This window comes from Cynocephalus volans, chromosome 3 (genome assembly GCF_027409185.1).
Source record: "Cynocephalus volans isolate mCynVol1 chromosome 3, mCynVol1.pri, whole genome shotgun sequence".
NCBI classification, from domain to species: domain Eukaryota; kingdom Metazoa; phylum Chordata; class Mammalia; order Dermoptera; family Cynocephalidae; genus Cynocephalus; species Cynocephalus volans.
Window position 1 is genome coordinate 154,706,638 of NC_084462.1, and position 21,434 is coordinate 154,728,071.

The following is a 21,434-nucleotide window of genomic DNA, read 5'->3' on the forward strand; positions in this document are numbered from 1 at the left end:
TAAATTGCCTTTTTCAAAATGAATTTATTTCTTATTTCCAAAATTAAAACATCTACATCATAGAACAATCAAAATAAACAATCAAAATGAACATTGTGTTAGTCTGCTTGGGCTGCCATAATAAAACACTACAGACTGAGTGGCTTAAACAACAGAAATTTATTTTCTCATAGTTCTGGAGGCTGGAAGTACAAGTTCGAGGTGCTGGCAGGGTTGGTTTCCAGAAAGGTCCTCACATGGCCTTTTCTCTGTGATGGTATGCCTCCTACTCATAAGAACACCAGTCCTATTGGATTATGGCCCCACCTTAATTACCTCCTTAAGGGCCTTATCTCCAAACACTGTCACATTGAGGGCTCAGACTTCAACATATGAATTTTGCAGAGACACAATACAGTTGATAACAAACATTAAATCCTCATAATTAACTTTTTAGACATATGTTTATGTATATATATGTGCGTGCTCTCTCTATACATATGTTTATATATATGTATACATATTTTTTGGTGGCTGGCAGGTACAGGAATCAAACCTTGTTATCAGCACCATGCTCTAATCAACTGAGCTAACAAAATTTTTCAAAGAGGATCATATCAACTGTTTTGTTTGGTAACTTGCATTTTTACTTAAAACATGATGACTACTTTTGCTTTTGAATGGATGCATCTCAGCAACATTTTTGATGGCAGTATATCATTCCATTGTTTGCATGTTCAATACTACCAGCCAATTCTTTTTTGACATTTGGGTTTTTTTTTATCCTTTGCTTTTAAAGCTTTGAACATATATCTCTGTGCACGTGTTTTATTATTTCTTCAGGATGAAGTCTTAGAAGTGGAACTGCTGGGTCACAAAGGGTGCAAAAGTTTTTGAACATACATACTTGCCAACAGCCCTCCAGAAAGGCTGTTTCAATGATAAACAGCAGGGTATTTGCACGTTCCTATTTCTCTATACCTCCAGCAATTCTCTTTTTCTTACAATTCTTAGCTAATTTGGTCGGTGGGGGAAAAAGACACCTCGATTAGGTAAAGTCAACATGTGGTATTTTGAATGTGGAATCCGGCTTTCAGCCGCCTGCGGCTCCCTGGAGGGTCAGGGGTAAGGAAACAGGACATTCGGTCGAGGTCAGCTGTGGGCACTCCCAGTCGCAGGGCGAGGGGAATTTCCCTACCGAAAGCAATTTCAGCCGATGTGAAGGGAGTACCTGCTTAAAGTTTAAAACTTTAAAACCTCCCCTTAACAACTACCCTTGTCCTAAAAGAACTTTTAAAATTTCTCTCCCCGACACATTGCCTTTCCTCTCATCTTCTTGACCGGGAAGAACAACCGCAGCCGGGCGGGAGGACCCTGACGGCCGCCACGCCGTCCCACAATGCCCCTCTCGCGCCCCCCCCCCCCCCCCCACCGAGGGCGGAGAGAGAGGACAGCGGCCAGGGTAGGCAGCCGCGGAGAGCAACAAGAGGTGCGCACGCGCACTGACCCGGAGGGCCCTAGCAACCAGAGCAGTGACAGTAGCAACGGCCGGAATGGTGAGTACCCTCAGGGCCTTGTAGCCGAGGCTGAGAGGAGTTTGGGAGTGGGAAAGTGTTACTGTGAAGTGTTCAGGTCGGGGGTGGGGGGGTGGTCCTTGAACAGCGGAAGGGAGCCGGTAGCGGATGCTAACTCCGTGGAGTCGGAGGCCTGAGGCGAAGGAGAAGCCCTTGCAGGGGGTGTTCTGGGGTGAGGGCGGCCTGGGGTGGAGTGGATGCTGGGTTAAGGCGGAGGGACTCTGACACAAGAAAAGGGAGGGCGAAGAGCAGGAAATTCTCGAAAAAGAGCTGATTGGAGTGGGAAAATGGGGAAAGTGATGGGAAGGAGAGTGTGGATAAAGATATTCTTTGCATAGAAATAATTTAACCACCGCCCCCGCCCCCTCTGTCCCATCCCCCGGCGAGATGGAGGGGGGAGCTGTTTACGAAAGGGGTCTGTGTAAGACAGATTGCATCAGTATTCCTAACGTGTGACGGTACCCAGGTTGCCCTGTGAATGACGGTGAGAGCATTTACTAGATACCACTGTCAAACCCACCCTGATGGATATATTGTTTCTCAGATTTCAGTATGCATAATTATGGGCTTGTTGGAATGCAGATTAGGGATTTTAAATATGATTGGGGGGTTCAGGAATGTGCATTTTGGCAATGCACCTCAAGTGATTCTAAAATTGGGGGGGCGTCCTACCACACTTTGAGAAATGCCGCTGCCTTAGGTTTGAAATCTACCAACGGTCTATCCAATCAGAGCTCTTTATGAAGTAATGATTTTTCCTAATGATGCTCCTCAACTCCTACTTAAAAGTGTGCACTTCCTTGCTTAGTACTTGGTAGTTCCAACTAGTAGTTAGAAAAGGGTTACAGACACAGCCAGTGCTATTTAGGAAAGTATGTGATTGTCCTGCCGGGTGGAGATGTTTATGAAGAATAAGTGTAATTAGCTGTCTTCTTTCTGAGATTTCAATACTATATATGTGGGCAGAAATTGAGTCCAGGAGATTGAAATGATGAGGAGGTCGTGCTCACCCTCAACCACAAGATTAAATACCATTCTCTAAAATGTAGTCCCCCCCCCCCCCCCGCATTCCTTATTTTATTCCACAGGCATTTAGCTGAAAACCACTCTCAAGGAAAGTAAAAAGTTCTGGAACTCAGATTTATATTCAGGTGAAGAAAGACTCAGCCCTAAATAATTCTGAAAGTATGAACCATGGAGATTATTGAAATTTTCAAATAGAGAATCAGAACCAGTAATTAGATGAAGATAGCTGTGGCTGCAAACTGGTAGTCCTGAGGCCTCAAGAAATACAGGCCCACATAGTATTACTTATTTATTTATTTTTGATGGCTGGCCAGCAAAACTTTGAACCAGTATTTAAATTTTTAAAAAATTAGCTCCCAATGTCTTAACAATGATCATATTTCACATTAAAACAGATTTCTGGGGCTGAGCCCGTGGCGCACTCGGTAGCGTGCTGCGCTAGCAGCGCGGCGACGCTCCCGCCGCCGCAGGTTCAGATCCTATATAAGGATGAGCGGTGCACTCCCTGGCTGAGCACCGGTCACGGAAAAAAAAAAAAAAAAAAAACAGATTTCTGGCTTCTCTGAAAAATAAGAAATACTATATTGGACACATTTTTTTTCACATTTTGGTATTACTGAAACATGATAGTGTCATATAAGTGGTAGCATCTTTTCTTAATGGTGCATAAAATAAGGGTGTTACTTACAATTAATGGAGTTTTTTATATTTGAAAAAAATGTGGCTTTAGGGTAACTCTTTTACCGGAGTCCCACCTGCCAGCAGTAGTCTGGAGCTGAGTAGAGGTTATCCTCTATACATGGGTTCTGACCTTATCTGCACAGCTTTTCCCATTAATGATGTCCACTTGGTCCTTTAGGCATTTGAGTTTTTGGCTCCTACTATCTATAGGGAAACCAGTGACCTTATACCAATTTATATTTCCCCAACAGACAGCTATATTGCTTCCAACTCTGTTTCCACAATGTTGTGAAAGTGTTCTTATATGTATCTCTTTATGGACCCATCTAAGGATTTCTCTGGGAAATACACCTAGGAGTGGGATTGCTTGGTCTCAGGGTCTATACATATTTAGTTTCCCTAGGCACTATCAGGCTGCTTTCCAGAATAGATCTACTATTTTTTACTTCCTCCAGCAATGCATAAGAGTTCCTATTTCTCTACATTCTCTCCTACTTTCTTTTGCTAATCTGAGGATGTATTGTAGTATTGATACCAGAGGAGAGGGTCTAGGGAGATTCGATGGTTGGCTTCAACCCACCCTGTCCTCTTACTAAGTCTTGCCTCTGTCACAGGAAAGAATTCAAGAGCAGAGTCACAGTAGAAAAAGAGAACAGGTTTAATGTAACGAATGGGAGGTACAGATTTCACAGAGAAAGTGCGGCCTAGCTCCAGAGACTGAGCAGGGCCCATACCAAGTTTAATGCAAAAGTAAGAAATACATAGAGTGCAGGCTGGCTCAAGAGAGTGAGCAGCTGTTTGCTGAAAGTAAGTTTAACACAAAAAAGAAAGTATACATACACACACAAAAGAAAGCTTGCACACCTCAGCCTGTGAAGAGCAGGTTGGCCTCGGGAAAGTGAGCAACAACCTCGCCTCCTACTGTGATTCCACTTTTATAGTTTCACTATCTAATACATATTCACGTTATCTAGTGAATATTCAATTAAGGGGGTGGCACCCAGTTGTGTAACATAGACTTGCACCTGCTTAATTGGTCTCCTTTTAGGGCATGTTCATTGGTCATATTCTATCACATGCACCAAACGTATTCAAGAATATTCTGTGCTCTTTGGCACCTCCAGTGGAAGGTCATTCAAAGGATAAACTCCCTTCCACTGAGCATGCTCAGTCACTGGGGTCATATAAGCCTGTGTAAATTCCTTTTACTGACCATGCTCGACTACCGGATTTGCATAAATCCACTCCTTGTGGTCTCAATCTCCCCTTGTTAGTACTAAAAATAGGTGCAATAAGCAACAGTAACTCTCCTGTAGGGGAGGGCCTAGAGGAGGAGTATGAGACCTTGGGGAGTAGCTTTAAACTCAGAGGTGTCCTGAAACCCCAATGCAGGGAAACTGAGCGCTTATCTCAGTATACCATTGTTTTACTTTGCATTTTTCTGATTTTCAATGAGTTCAAACACCTCTTGAAATTCTTATTAGTCATCTGGATTTCAATTTCTGTGAATTGTCCATATTTTGCCAACTTTTTCATTTTTTTTGTTTTTGATTTTTTAGGAGTTTCTTGTATATTCTACATATTAGTCCTTTGTTGGTTCCATGTTGAAAATATCTTCTCCCAATTTTAGATTTTACTGTTAACTTTGTCAGTGGTCTTCACTTGCTGAACTCCATTTGCTCTAATATTTGTCGGTTTATTCTAATGAGTTTTCTATATAGATGATCATCTGCACATAGTGACAGTTTTATACATATATATATGTAGAGGGGTCTGTGTGTGTGTGTGTATGTATGTTTTGCAGCTGGCCAGTATGGGGATCCAAACCGTTGACCTTGGTGTTACAAGGCAACACTCTAACAAACTGAGCTAACTGGCCAGCCCCGTGACAGTTTTATTTCTTTTGTTTAATCATTCCAATTTGTAATTTCCTTTTATTATAACATTGGTAAAGATCTCTTGTACCATACTAAACAGTAGCAGTGATAATGGGGATCCGTGATGTATTTTGGATCTTAAAGGGAGTATTTTTAATGTCATCTTCCCCATTAGACCAACCTTGACCACCTTACTTAAAATAAATGTCCTCCACAGACATGTACATACATCATGATACCCCTACCAGCCTCAACATTTTTTCCTTAGTAATTATTACCTCCTAATATAATTTACTTATTTTATATATACATTTATATATATATGTATATATATATACACTTACAATCTGTTTTCTCCAATAGATATAAGTTCCATGAAGGCAAGAGTGTTTGTTTTGTTCATTGATATACACTAAACACATAGAAGAATGCTTGGTACATATTAGACACTCAATGAATATTTGCTGAAATAATTTTCTCCACTAAGTATGGTGTTTATTATAGATTTATGATATATAGCTTTTATAGGTGAGTAATTTCCCTTTAATTTTTTTTTTTTTTTTTTGTGGCTGGCCTGTATGGAGATTAGAACCCTTGACCTTGGTGTTATAACACCAAACTCTAACCAACTGAGCTAACTGGCCAGCCGCAATATTTTGTTTTTTGGTTTTTGCCTTTAACTCTTAGCTGAGAGCTTTTAATATCAGATGTAGAACTTAAGTATTTTTTTCTGCAATTACTTAAACAAATGTATGTACCAGCCAGACTCCAAAAAAAAAAAAAAAGAAAGAAAGAAAGAAATGTGATTCCGTCCCCCCATCCATTAATCAATGATGTATATTTATAGATTTTTCTGTTGTGATTGTGCTCTTGGGATAAACCATTTTTGATCATGTTCGTTATACACTATTGACTTTGGAGATCTAATACTGTATCCAGGATTTTCACATCTGTGCTGAAAAGTAAAGAGCTCTCCTTATCTGGTTATAGTATCAAGGTTATACTAGCCTCACAAAATAAATTATCAGCTTTTCCTCTTTTTCTGGTTTCTGAAACAACTTGTGTAACAGGGAAAATCCTTCAAAGCTTGGTGGAACTCATTTGTAAAACTATTTGGGCCTGAAGCTTTAGGGGAGGAATATGAAGGTAAACCTCTTCAATTATCATTTTAATGTTTTAAATAGCATTGGCTATTCAATTTTTCTGATTCTTCTTGTGATAGTTTTGACACTTTTATATTTTTTCTAGAAAGGCACACCTTGTCCAGGATTTAAAAGTTATTACCAGGGCCGAGCCTGTGGCGCACTCGGGGTGGGGGGGTGGGGGTGGGGGGTGGGGGTGGGGGGTGGGGTGTGGCGCTGGGAGCGCGGCGACGCTCCCAGCGGCCGCGGGTTCGGATCCTACATAGGAATGGCCGGTGCACTCACTGGCTGAGTGCCGGTCACAAAAAAGAAAAAAAAAAAAAAAGTTATTACCATATACTTGCTTATGATATTTTATTTTTAAAATCTCTGTGGTGTCTGCCCTGTACTGGCCAGCTGCCAAAAAAAAAAAAAAAAACCAAAAAACCTCCATGGTGTCTGTATTTTCCCTTATTCATTCTATATTTTTAATTTATGTATCTCTTTTTTGCTCAGTTAGGCTTGCCAGAAATTTAACAACCAACTTTCAGTTTTGTTAATCTTTTTTCCCCCCATTCTGGTTTTTGTTGACTTCCTCCCTTCTGTTTCCTTTTGTGGGTTTGCAATGATGTACTTTTTCAAATATCTTGAATGCTTAATTCATTTGTTTTCTATGTCATGTTTTCTGATAAATGTATTTTAAGCTATGTTTCCTTCTCAGTGTTATATTCCTCAGATTTTGACATTTTTTTTGTCTTTTATTTTTTTATTTTATAATTTTCTTTTTAACCGAAGGGTTAAAAAGTATATACTTTTTAAACTTTCTTTTTGTTATTGTTTGGTGTTCCTCTTTTTTTGTTTGTTTGTTTAGTGAGCTCCAGCACTACTCTATTAAGGATGTCTTCCTTTTTGTACCTTTAAAGTTGTAAATATATTAAATTGAATCTGAGATGTTATTAATTATAAGGTGCAACATTATTTCCTGTTCTACTGAGAAAGAAAAATAAGTTGGAATTAAACTTTGACAAACGTTTTCTAATCATTTAAAATTTTTATTTTGTACTTATTGATAAAGTTCTTTTAAGTTTATTTAAGCATATAGATTTTTATCACTTGTCATCCTTTGCAAGCGTAAAAAGGAATATGTGTATATGAAATAAAATGGTTAATATTTTTCTAAAATTTCACCACTGCCACCTGACCACAGCAATTGCAAATTGTTCCTGAATGTAAGATGCACCCAAACTTCAATGTTAAAATTTAAAAAGGGCCAGCCCATGGCTCACTTGGGAGAGCGTGGTGCTGATAACACCGAGGCCAAGGGTTCGGTTCCCTATATAGGGATGGCTGGTTAGCTCGCTTGGGAGAGTGTGGTGCTGACAATACCAAGTCAAGGGTTAAGATCCCCTTACCGGTCATCTTTAAAAAAAAAAAAATTTAAAATATGTAGATTTTAGAAACAATGAAATAAGGTATATTTTAATATCATGTATTGAAAGCTATACATGTTTTGTAAACCAAGTGAGAGTGAAGTATATGGGCATTACAGAATGATTTCCTTATTTTCTCTGAGAGGTATCTAAATAAATCATTCTAATTTCAGGAAATTAAAACATCCTCTTTGCATATAAAGTCTCAAAGAAAGAGTTATTTTTTTAAGATTAGAAGTCAAGCCTAATAATTATTGCATAAAAATTGAATCAACAAATCACACCAATAAAGACAGATTTGTTTTTTCTTCTTTATTTTTAAGGCAAAAGCAACAACAATCAAAGAAGCTCTAGCCAGATGGGTGAGTATATGAGTTTTTCCTTCTTTTAGAAACTATACAAGGAAAAATTTTGGGTGGTTATTTAAATCTGACCATTTAATACAAGGGATCCTTGCGGTATTAGAACTGTTCAGCTATCTTGACTGTGGATAAATGAACCTACAAATGTGATAAAATTGTGTAGGATTTAATACACACATAAAAACACATACACACTCATACATACAAATGAGTACAAGTAAATTTGAGAAAATATGAAAAAGTCATTGGATTGTATTAATAGAAATACCCTACTTATGATATTATACTATAGTTTTGCAAAATGTTATTATTGGGGGAAACTGGGAAAACTGTACAAGGGGTCTCTCAGTATTATTTTTTATAAGTGCAGGAGGATCTTCACATATCTTAATAAAAGTTTCAATTAAAAAATCTGACCACTGGAAAATTTAGATATTGAAAAGGCTGATTCATCTATTGCTGTAAAATGGCTGGGATCTCTATGTTGTAGTACATTTTCTTTTTCAACTTTATCATCACTAAACTGCATGTCATTTTCAAGTGATAGGGTGGTTATGTGTTGTGGATTATTTAGGCTTTACATAGATGAGGGTTTTAGCTTCTTGGAGGTTAGAACAGAGATAGCCAATGTGGACAAATGTAAATGATGCATAGACTACTGAAATAAAAATTAAATAAAAATACTAAATAAAGCATTTGGTAATATTAGAAAGGAAATGACATTGGAAAAAGCATGTATTAAATATAAACAATAAATTTTTCTTTTTGGCAGCTGGCCAAATTATATCAAGATCCAAACTCTTGACCTTGGTGTTATAGAACCTCTCTAACCAACTGAGCTGATTGGCCAGCCCTCTTAATATTATAACATTCTATTAAGTTTGAACAGTTGTAATTCAGCAATATAGATAGAATTTCCATAGAGTACAGAGATGGCTCTTTAACTTCTGTGCCCAGTGATAATTTATTTGTCTATGTTATCAGTAATTTTTTGCATAATAATGTATCGTTTGCTTTTGTAGGTAGGCTTTGAATAAAAAGTCTTTCAGGAGCCTTCATGTCTAAGGAAAATAGAGAAAAGTGGATAGAATAATGAAATATTTGAATTCCTGTTTTAGTGCTTATAAATTTCTTGTTTACTCTAATTGCATTTAAAAAATTAATTTCTGTTTGGTTAAATATTTAATGAAAATTCGGTTTAGTTAAAGAAAAAAAGTATGGAATAGACTGAGTGTTAGATTTGATTTTCCTTACATCGGATTTTAGAACTTTATTGTATTAACTTAAAATATTGAGTGTTTTTTTTTTGTTTTAGTTTGTAGACTCTATTTCTGGATTATATTATTGCCATAAATCTTTGACCTTACTTACAAAATAATAATTTGAAGACAGAAAGGACACTCTTGCATTGATTAACCCAACATTTATTGAGGATCTACTAGATGTCAATTTCCCCTCCCCTAATCTGCAAATATATGACACAAAAATAAGTACTGAGTGAAAGTGTATTAGATCTCTTTCTTTCAAACTGATTATATATTTTCTGTTATCAATGTGGTGAGTTGATTTTTTTAAATGAGCCTTTTGTGTGTTTTTTATTGCATAGTTATAGAAAACATTGGAAAGTAAAGGAAATGGCCCCTGAGCTTCCAACTTTTTTGGAGAGAGAGAACTAGGTAATGAGGTGTTTAAAAAAATATTGTTAGGAAGCATATACTGATAATTAAATTTTAAATTGTGTGCTTAGTACTGAAATTAAACTCTAGGGTAGGATTTAGTAGTATATTAGAGTAGATCAGAGAGCATTGACTTCAGCTGTGTTGAAAAGAGAATGTCTTGGTATTTGGGGGTTCTAGCTCAGGCTGAACTGTGTATAGAAAAAGAAGATGAGATGACAAAGAATACAGTTGATCTTACATGTCTGAATCTGACGTTTAAGAAAAGGTTGTTTAGGGACAAGGAATTCTTTCCAGGAATATGTTTTTGTTGTTGTGTTTTGTTTTTTCTCATAAATTGATGGACTCTTCAAGGATTGTAAATCTTACAAAAATACAAGTTATTTTCTTTTCTCCTCATTTCCTTTTGGTAGGGCCCTTACAATTATCTGATGCATCTATGTAGAAGCCTGATTATCAGGGTCAGTAAGTAAATGTTTCCAAGAAGTGAATGGTCAAAAATTAACAGTTATTAAATTCTAATAATTGTTTTAAAAATAAACATTGAAAAGCCTTGAGAAATTCTGGCCTCTTTTGGTTCTACATTACAATTGAGGATTATTCCAAATTTATTTTTCTCATAGGAAGAGAAAACTGGTCAGAGGCCGTCTGATGCCAAAGAGATAAAGCTTTATGCCCAGATTCCCCCTATAGAGAAGATGGATGCATCCTTGTCCACACTTGCTAATTGCGAGTAAGTTCTTTTTCATCCTTCTAGTATTGCTGTTAGGTTCCCCTTCCTTTTCTTTCTTTCTTTCTTTTTTTTTTTTCCCTTCTTTTCTTAAGCACACAGTCTGCAAAAAATATTTGTTTTCTGTGATCTTCATTTATTTTTTTGTTTGCTTACTGTAATTCTCCCTTTGGCAAAGCCAAACATGGAAGACTGTTGGTTTATAGGATTATTAATAGAGTAATGCTAAGCAATACAATATTTTTTTCAGTACCATTTTTATAATGTGTTTAAAAATAGAAATAGTCTGTTGGGAGAAGCTAAATAACAGTAAGCTCTGACAATAACACAATAACACTATGACACTCTGTCATAAAATCTACTACTTTCTCTTGTAAAATTATCCACTAAAGTCAGTACTGTGCTTACTTACTAAATGCCTAAGAGATACCTCTTAAAAAAGGCTTTCAAGGGCTCCCCAGTTAGCTCACTTGGATAGATCCCAGTGTTGTAAAACCAAGGTCAAGGGTTTGGATCCCAGTACTGGCCAGCCTCAGAAAACAAACAAACAGAACCTTTCAAATTATAAAAACACATTGTAAAACACCTAGAAAACATAAAAAGTGCAAAGAAAAGGAATTAACCTCAGCCCAAATCCTACCACCTTGTGAGAACCAGTGTTAGATTTTTGATGGGTAGCCTTCTAATTTTTAAAAAATTCTAATTGGGATCAAATTACACTTATTTAGTAATCCTGTTTCCTATGACGTTAAGTATCAGATCTGTATTAATTCCTTTTAATTTATTTTCTAAATACTTTGCAAAACTTTTAGCAGGATTCTATGGCTAAATTGTGTCAATTATACCATGATGCTTTGTAACCATGTTTTCGGTCTCCAATATGTCTTCTCAGGGCTATAAAATACTATAAATTCACTGGTGTTCTTTCTGACTTCTTCACCTTCTGTCTAAGTGTGATCCCTTGACAACATACACTTTATGCATAAGATAAGCACACCTCCCCCCTCCCAAATTTATAGAAACAGAATATCTACTGGTGAAACCTAGGAATCTGTATTTACAGCAAACAACTTGTGTGGTTCTTAGACACGTATTTGTGAACCTATGCATTAAACTAATATCTGTCTTTGGGAGTAAAGGGAAAAGCAAACATATTTAGTTATTGTAAACAACTTGTTCTTTGTGATAAGACCATAGTGTATCACATGAAAGTCTACCTTGGGTTCTTTTTTGGCTTCAAGCATGCTTCACAGTAGTCAGATATCTTTTTTATCTAAAGCCACCTCAAAGGCTAACAAATTTGAGAAGATTTTGTACCCCATTACAAAGCACCTTGGAAACTTCTTAGAAAGAATCAACCCATTTATATTTTTGCTGACAGCCTCTTTGGGCGGGCTACCTAAACAAGAATTAAAGAAATTTCCCAACTGTATTCCAAGATTTTTCACTGGTAGTTCTCAAGAGTGGGGGATGACTAGAAAATATACAGATTTGACCAGTAATTTGCACTGTACAGTAATTGCTTTTGCTGTTTCAAGCGGGAAAAAAAAAGAATACTTCCTTTTTAATTCAAATCATAAAGGGTAAGACAAATGCTCTAGAGTCAAACTTACTTGGGTTTTAATTTTGGCCTTGCCATTTTGTGTCTGTATAACATTGGGAAAATTTCTTAACATCTTTGTGCCTCAGTTTCATTCGTAAAATGTGGATAATAACAATACTTATCTCAAAAGATTGTTGTGATGATCAAAATAATAAATTACACATGTAAAGTACTTAGAAGAATACTGAGCGTACCTTGTGTTCAATAAAATCAGTTTTTATTATATTTTTTGTATGACATTTACTAAGAAATTAAGCATTTTTATCAAGAAAGGAAGATTAAGGTGTGTAAAATGCTACCTTTTAAAATTTTATTTTTATATAATTAAAATATGTATAGAAAAATAAAAATATATAAAAACTATTAAAAGTAATTATCTCTGAGGGGCTATGTGGGGCAGTGAGGATTACATATGACTTTTTTCAATATACATTTCTGAATGACTTAACACATGCGAAAAAAAAAATCTCCACAAATGCATACAGGAGGGTACTTCAAAAAGTTCATGGAAAAATAGAATTAAAAGATAGTATAAATCTTTCCATGAACTTTTTGAAGTACCCTCATACATAGTTCTGTGTTTTTTTTTTTAAACAAAAAGGGATTGTAGGTGGTTTTTTAACTCAACTATATTTCATGGACATTTTCCCAAGTCACTATCTGTAGCCCAATCTCATTTGTTTTAGTGACAGCATAGTATTACATTGTCTGTTCCTCAGTTGACAGTTGTTTATGGAGTTTAAAAAAAATTTTTTTTTGCTCTTACAATATTACAATAATCTAGTTTATATATCTTTTGGCATTTGTATTAGTATTTCAGTAGGCTGTATTCCTAGAAGTGGAATACAGGATCAAAGAATACATGCATTAAAAAATTTAGTAGATAACACCAAATTGCCCTCAAAAAGGTTTTTTTTAAAAAAATTTTCTACAATGAATGTGTGTGTATTAACTTTTGTAATCAGAGAGAAAAAAAAGATTTCAAAATGAAGGAATAAATGCCATAACTGAGGGGGTAAAAAGGATTCAGTGTAAAAAAGAAATATAACAAATATTATCTTTCATAGGCACTATTGTTGAGCGATAATTTCTGATATACAATTTAAATTTATTGTATTAATTCAAGTTTTTCTCTGTTCTTTTAAAGGAAGCTTTCACTGTCTACAAACTGCATTGAAAAAATTGCCAACCTGAATGGCTTAAGTAAGTAATCTACAGTAACAGATGGTTCTTAGATTCTCCAGTTATTGGAATAAACATTCCAGAGACACTATGCAGTTCCAGAAGCTGGCATCTGTTTTAACCACAGCAATTGTCAGATAACAGAGAAAATATGTAAACCATGTGTCTTAAATTTGATTATCCAAAGAAAGTTAGAGATAACATAAGACCTGAACATTTTATTGACATATTAAAGCTTTTATAGAGTTAGAATTGAGATGTCTTAAATAGAAAATCAGATTTTTGTGATATGTTTCTTTGTTCAGATTTGTTTTGTGCGTATTTCAAACTTGCCATGTTTAATATTTAATTCCTCACCATCCCTGTTTTTCCTGTGCTCCTTATCCTTTTTAATGACATCGCTATCCTTCCAGTGGCAAAGGCCTCTGACTGTCTGTATTAGTTTCCTGTGGCTGCTGTAACTTGGTGGCTTAAAATAACAGATGTTTATTCTCTCACGGTTCTGTAGGCCAGGAGTCTGAAATCAGTTTCACTAGGGCCAAAATCAAGCCATGCTCCCTCTGAAGCCTTTAGGGGAGAAACTTTTTCTTGTCTCTTCCAGCTTCTGGTGGCTGCCACATTCTTTGGTTTGTGACTGCATCACTTCATTATTTGCCTCTGGGGTCACATTGCTTCTTCTGTCTGTGTCAAATCTTTGCTTTCCTCTTATGAGGAGGATACATGTGATTGCATTTAGGGTACTCTCAGATATTGAGGTTAATCTCCCCATCTGAAGATCCTTATTCACATCTGTAAAGTACTTTTTTTTGTCACATAAGGTAACATTCACAGATTTCAGGTTTAGGATGTAGGTATCTTTTGGGAACCATTATGTAACCTGCCATATTTTCTCTTTTCTTTCCTTATGCCCTACATCCAAGTTCATTGCTAAATTCTTCTAAGTCTACTCTTTGAAGGAGCTCTCAAATAATTTATTGCTTTTCCATTCCCAGGAGCTATTACTTTAATTTAGACCTTCGTCATCTTCCCCTTAGATTATGTTTTTCAAGCATTTTTGAACATTTTCTACAGTAAGAAATATATTTGAATTCATTATGCATTCTTATGAATATGCATATCAAATACACAGACACATATAAAATGTAATAAAGTTTGCAAAACAGTATTTATCCTTATAGCATAGGTTCCACTATATATTTTTAATTATTTATTTTATTATTTTTCAGTGCTGATCACATCCCAGTAAGTGGATTTAACAACCTATTAGTGGCTCATTACCCACAGTTTGAAAAGCAACTCTTGCAATAGCCTCCTAATTGATCTCTTTCCTCCTCCTTTTTTTTCCTGCTCTTCAGTTGACCTTCATCCACTGGTACCAGAGTTTTCTTTCTAAAAATATTATTTTGATGTCATTCCTCCTGATCAGAGACCTTTTAATGGCTCTCTTTTGCCTAGTAAAGACCAAATGCCTTAATGTTGCATTCTAAGTCACCTAAAAGCTTGTACCACCCAATTCAAACTCAAACATACCATTCTTTTTTATGACTTTGCACATTTATTAATGCAGTGCTTTTCACTGAGAACAATGCCTTCCTCTAACAGGAAAATCTTACAAAAAACAAAGATTAAGATTAACAATGCCATGTTTGAATGTCTGGCCCCCAAAGATTTTCCTAATCTCCATTGTCATAATTAATTACTCCATCTTTGGGAATATTTTTAATAGTCTACCTTGGATTATAATAACAATTGCCTCACTCATGTAGTTATTGTGAAAATTAAATGAGTAAAAAAAAAAGATTGAATGAGTTAGGATAAAGTACTTAGAATTGTGCCTGGTGCTCAAGACATATTAGCCATTATTATGGTTAGTTGGGAATACATTTTGCTATTTAGACAGTGAGCTCCTTGAGGGCAAGCATCATAACTTATAGTGTTTTTACCTTCTATTCTAATCCTTTCGTACCCCCAGTATCTTACTCAAAGTTGACATTCAGTATTTATACTCATACAGTGCTGGAGAGGAAGCATTTACTATTAGAGCTGTGTGCATAAAATGACTCAATCTATTCCAATTTTTTGCACATTCATTAAAAAATTTAGGATATTTAATTTTATTCTCTGCCTCAGTTTCTTTGTCTGTAATTAAAGTAACTTGCTGAAATGAGGCTACATTGATAAAATATTATTTATTGTGACAGGTTATATGCTTTTCTTTTCATAAAAACATGACTCTGATAATAATGAAAATCAGTGACCTTCTACATTGGGTGGGCAATGGATTTTAACTCATATTCTAACTTTGGTCAATTGGTAGTGACTCTCAGGAAAATTGCATTAAGAAGAGTTCCAAAAACTCAATGGAAAATAGTGGCTTGATCAATTATTGATATCTGCCATAGACATGAAATGAGAGAGTATAGGTATTTGCTATACTTAACTCCTCTTATTTTAGCTCTTGTAATGATTGTATGTTTTATCTGTTACTATGAAGCAAAAAGAAGCTAACTGATCCTTAAAGATTAAATTTATGACTCTAGCTTGCCTCCTACCCTTCCCCTTTCCCAAACACTCTAGTCTTGCCTATTATGTTATGATAAGAGGCCTATTTTAATAGGTGGCTTATAAGGCAGAATAACCCTAGTCGGCAATTTATACCAAAACTGTGACTGGAAAACTGCATGACATGACTAAAAATCCGCATAATATGAATATTAATAATTTCATGTTAAAGATTAGAAAATACATTTTGTTGCCTTGTATTTTTGGTAAAACATTATGCTTTATTCCTTTAGGTTACAAATAAACATAAACCTTGAAATCTCTGTTTTGATTTTCATCAGGACTTTGTATGAAGAAAGCAACAGTACTTTCCTTCTAGTGTTGCCCTACTTATGCAGCATATAAAATATGGAAACTATATAATTGTGTTATGTTAAGATACTTAATCTATTAATTTTGATATTATAATTTATTTCCCTGTACAGTCATAAATAAGATATTTTTAGCTATTCAATACCATTTTCATGAGCACTTTTTTAAAAAGGAGTTTTATGTATTTAGATAATATTTTTTAAATTCAAAAAATTTTAAAAATTTATTTTATTTTATTTTATCAATATACAATGTAGTTGATTTTTGTATCCCTTTACCGATTCCTCCCTCCCCCCCTTTCCCCCTTCCACCCATCAACATCATATCTTTTCACTTGTCTTACCAAGTTAAGTTAGATAATATCGTTGAAAGAGTTGTAAATATTTGTTATCTTCTATTTCTGATGTCATTTGTCAGTCCTCATATTAATTGATCAATCAGTGTATTTTGACATGGATGATTTCTCTTTCCTCTTTGGAGCACATTCAGTATTTGGCTTCTAGGACACTCTACCCTCCGGATTTCTTCCTGTCTTTCTGACCATTTCTTCCCCATCTCATGTCTCTGACTTGTAAATATTGGGGTGCTCCAGGACTCAGTTCTTGGATCTCTTCTCTTTTCTATCTTCACTTACTCCCTAGATCATCTTCTCCTGAGTCATAGCTTTACCATCTATATATGCTGATGGCTCCCAAATTTAAATCTCTAGGCCAGATTTCTCCTCTGAACTTCAGATCCACACATGCAGTTGCCTGATATTTCTACTGGATGTCTAATAGATATCTCATACTTAACATGTCCAAAACTGAGCCCTGACGTCTTCCCAGCCCAGCTAAACCAACTCCTGTGTTTCTTTCTATCTCATCAACAAATCCATTTTTTCAGTTGCTCAGGCCAAACCCCTTGGTAATTTCTTGACTCCTCTCTCTCATATCCCCTGTAAGGCCTATTATTTCTCTAATTTCATGTCTTCCTACTCTTCCTTCATTCTCTCAGTTAGCCTCTTATGTTTTATGAACACTTGTAGGAACACTCTGATGTGGTCCTACCTCAAAGATTTTACACTTGGAGTTCTCTCTGCCTGTAAATGCTCTTCCTCCAGATACCTACCTTACTAACTCTGCCTCAACTTCCTCTGGGTCTTTACTTAGAAGTCACCTTCTATCTAAAATGTCAACTTCTTTCAACCCCCTGACATTTCATTTCTTTTATCTGCTTATTTCTTTTCACCTTTACACTTGTCACTATCTAATATACTTATTAATTTTGTTTATTATCTGCTAAATGTTAGCTCCATGATAGCAGGAATTTTTATGTGTTTTTCACTATGATAGTGCAAGTGCTTATCACTGTTCCTGGTATATAGTAGATGCTCAATAAGTATGTGAAGAATGAATACATTTTTTTTTTTTTTTAAAAGATGACCAGTAAGGGGATATTAACCCTTGACTTAGTGTTGTCAGCACCATGCTCTCCCAAGTGAGCCAACCGGCCATCCCTATATAGGGATCCGAACCTGTGGCCTTGGTGTTATCAGCACCACACTCTCCTAAGTGAGCCACGGGCCGGCCCCAGAATGAATACATTTTTGAATAAGTTTTAGTCTACGTGATAGAGAAAAAAAGAAAATGGTAATTTTCCCCATATTTTTAAATTTAAAGAATAACTAATTATATGATTTTCTTAAATATTTGGTTTTCATAGATTTATAGGTGTATGGAGCTGCCATAATAAAGTTCCACAGACTGGTGGCTTAAACAACAGAAATTTATTTTCTCACAGTTCTGGAGGCTAGAAATCTGAGATCCAGATGTCAGCAGAGTTGATTTCTTCTGAGGTCTCTCTCCTTGGCTTGTAGATGGCTTTCTCCCTCTGTCTTCACATGGTCTTTCCTCTGTGTCTGTCTGTGTCCTAATTGCCTTTTCTTATAAGGATTCCCATGTCCTTGGATTAGGGCCCACCCATATGATCTCATTTTTCCTTAATTACCTCTTTAAAGGCCCTGTCTCCAAATACAGTCACATTCTGGGATACTGGGGGTAAGGACTTAAACATTTGAATTTGGGAGGGGGACACAGTTCAACTCCTAACATGTAGTCTTGTTTCAATACGTAAACCATTTTGCATGAATTAGATCACTCTTAAAATACCTTGTTCTGAAAGTTTGTTTCTCAGAGAATTTAAAATAATTTTTTCAGTAAAATAAATTAAAACCAAAGTTGTATATGCCTGATACATACACACACACACACTTTATATATATGTGTGTGTATATTTATGCTCAACACACACACACATATAGGTTGCTTCCCTGTGGAGTTGAGATTGAAACTCAGTTAATTGGATTTGTGTTTTTAACCCTTGAATTATGTATGTTATAGAATAGTGCCATCCAATAGAACTATCTGCACTGTTCCGATACAGTTCCTACTAGCCATATATAGCTATTAATCACTTGAAATGTGGTTAATGTGACTGAGAAATTGAATTTTTAATTGCATTTAATTTTAAATAATTAAATAGCCACATGTGGCTAGTGATTACCATATTAGACAAGGTAGCTATAGAAGTTTAAGTTGTGAAAACTAAATGTATAACTTATGCAAAAATAGTCACAGTAGTTTCTTGGAACAGAAATGAAATTTCCTGTGTTTTACTAGAAACCACTTTTTTTTTTTAATTTGAAAAAATATTATGTGGACACGGTTTTATCCAAATGGTTCAAAAGAAGTTACACTGAAAAATAAGTCTTCTTCTGACCATAGACTCTCAGTTCCTCCCCCAAGGCAACCACTGTTTCTACTTTCTTTTTTCTCCTCCAGAAATAGTCTATAGATATATAAATAGAAACATCCTTTTGAGAAATACAAATAGGCATTTCATTTTTTAACCAAATAACAATCTAATTATTTAAAAGATTGAAAGCCAAAAAATTTTTAAATACCAAATTTATTTTCTAATCCTTTGTGGAGTGAGGTGGACTATACATAAATATGTTTTCTATTTTGTAGTGAGAGTTCTCGTACTTTAAAAGATTTGAAATATATGTGCCCTCAAACTTAAAGTTAAAATCTTCTTTACTCCTATTTTATCCCTATAATATTTTTACTAGCCATCAATTTAAGTATTCTAAATAGCTAATCATTTTTTAATTTAATATTGGCGTGATGTGGAATTATAGTTGTAGTGTTTATCTTAGATGATAGGTCAATATTATTTCCTACTTGATTACCCATTTTTATTAATACAGCCTTTTTTACTCATTATATCAGAATATTTATTATATTAAAATTATTAAAGCTTTGTTATACTAGATTTACAACAGTTGTATAATATGATTCTCATAAACACAAAATTGCTTTCTTTCCACTACAGAAAACTTGAGGATATTGTCTTTAGGAAGAAACAACATAAAGAACTTAAATGGACTGGTAGGTTGTTATTCATTACTAAAAAAAATGCACACCTTTTTCTTAAGTAATGCTTGTCCATTGCAGAAACTTTACGAAGTAGAAAAGCAATTATAAAGTGTTCCTATAAACCACTGACAGTTTAAACACTGATAACATTTTGATTTACATCTTCTTTACCTTTTTTTTCTATTGTTCAATGGATATGTAGATAATGAAATCATACTATACATATTGTTTTGCATCACCTTTTTTACTTAATAATTTTTCCATGTCATTCATTTAGCAAATTCATTCACCATATTTCCTGAATGCCTGCTTTAAACCAGGCACTTATCCAAGGCATTAGAGATACAGCAGAATACAAAACAAAGTCTTTGCTGTTATAGAACTGACATTATGGTGGAGGGAGACATACCAAAAAATAATTTTATAATACATCAGGTGGTAGTGAATGCAATGAAGAAAAATGAGACATAGGAAGAAGATATAGTGTGGTGGGAAGTCCTCTCTGTGGAAGTGAGGATGTAGGCTATAGAGCTGACCAAGGAACAAGTGCTCCAGGCTGAGGGATCAGCAAGTGAAAATTTCCTGAACCTGGAGCTGCTTGAGTAAGAGCAAGAAGAGCTGAATGGGGGAGGGAGAGTGTTCTTTGGTGATGTTGGAGGGAGAGCCAGGAACCAGGCCACTTAGGGCATTATAGGCTGTGATAAGATTTTAGATTTTTTTCCAGATGGCTTGCAAAGCCATGGGAGGTTTTGTTCAGAGGATATGACTTAAGTTTTTCTTTTTGTTTTGTTTTTTGCTTTTTGGTGACTGGCCAGTATGGGGACTGAACCCTTGACTTTGGTGTTAGAACACCTAGCTCTGACCAACTGAGCTGACCAGCCAGCCCAATCATACCCTCCTTTAATGACAACCTAAATTCTATTTTATTGATGTACCATAATTTACTTATTTTTATAATTTATTTAAATAAGTTACTTATTAATTACCTGGTTTGTTTCTAGTTTTGAGTTATTATAATCAATGCTGTTATGAATCTCCTTCTAGCCGTATTATTGCACATATCCATGAATAATTCCTTGGATAAATTCCTTGAAATGGAATTGCTGGGTCAAAACGTATGAATTTCCTTTAAGGCTTTGTGACATATTATCAAGTTGCCCTTCAGAAAGTTTGTAGCAATTTATACTCCCACCAGTAATATATAAGATTTCCCATTTCTCCATACCAACCTTGAGCATTTAAAATTTTTCAAGTTTTATATGTATATTTATTAACCATTTGGATTTCCTTCCAAAGAAAGTGAGTTGGAACAATATTGTAAAACTAGGCAGTTTCAGGAACAGTGAAGCTAATTTCTTTTTTTTTTTTTTATATCTGTTCTTGAAACGATAGTAATTTTTTAGGTGTTAATTGTTAAATAATTCATAAACATTCTTAAATTTTTGTGGCTCTGTCTCCCTTTTCTCCCCTCCCCATAGGTCTAGATTGTGCCTCACTCATATGAGCCAGTGGGGGGTTGAAATTATGGTGCTTCACAACAATAATCTCCCAAGACCAGACAGGGCACAATGGCTGTTCGCCCATTACAGCAACAGTTACAACACCTGAATAGGAGTCAGTATTCAGAGGTGCAATTTTGGAATTATCTTGGATTTATTAGCCAATCTGTGAATTATATTCCTACTTCTGTGTGTCTATTTTTATTAGTGTTACTAATAAATTTAGAAAATGTTTGGAAATTCTTAGGGATTAGATTCTAGAGTTAATAAAGGTAGTTTCCTCCCCCCAAATAATAAACAGCAGAGGAATTGTTTGCTTTTTAATTAGATATTATGAATAAAATCTCTAATGATCTGTAAAAATTTGATATTTTTCATGTTCTAAGTAGATTGGTAAATTT

At 35.2% G+C, this 21,434-nt stretch overlaps 1 protein-coding gene across 1 annotated transcript in view; it reads left to right on the top strand.

Annotated features, from left to right (window-relative positions):
* The first annotated feature begins 1,484 nt into the window (after window positions 1-1,484).
* Window positions 1,485-21,434, top strand: part of DNAL1 (dynein axonemal light chain 1) — a 38,151-nt gene continuing 18,201 nt past the window's right edge. The window contains exons 1-5 of the mRNA XM_063089403.1: window positions 1,485-1,535; window positions 8,012-8,050; window positions 10,350-10,459; window positions 13,207-13,262; window positions 19,491-19,546. Of these exons, the coding sequence (XP_062945473.1) occupies window positions 1,533-1,535; window positions 8,012-8,050; window positions 10,350-10,459; window positions 13,207-13,262; window positions 19,491-19,546 (264 nt within the window). The 5' untranslated portion in view covers window positions 1,485-1,532. The remainder of the gene's footprint in view (window positions 1,536-8,011; window positions 8,051-10,349; window positions 10,460-13,206; window positions 13,263-19,490; window positions 19,547-21,434) is intronic.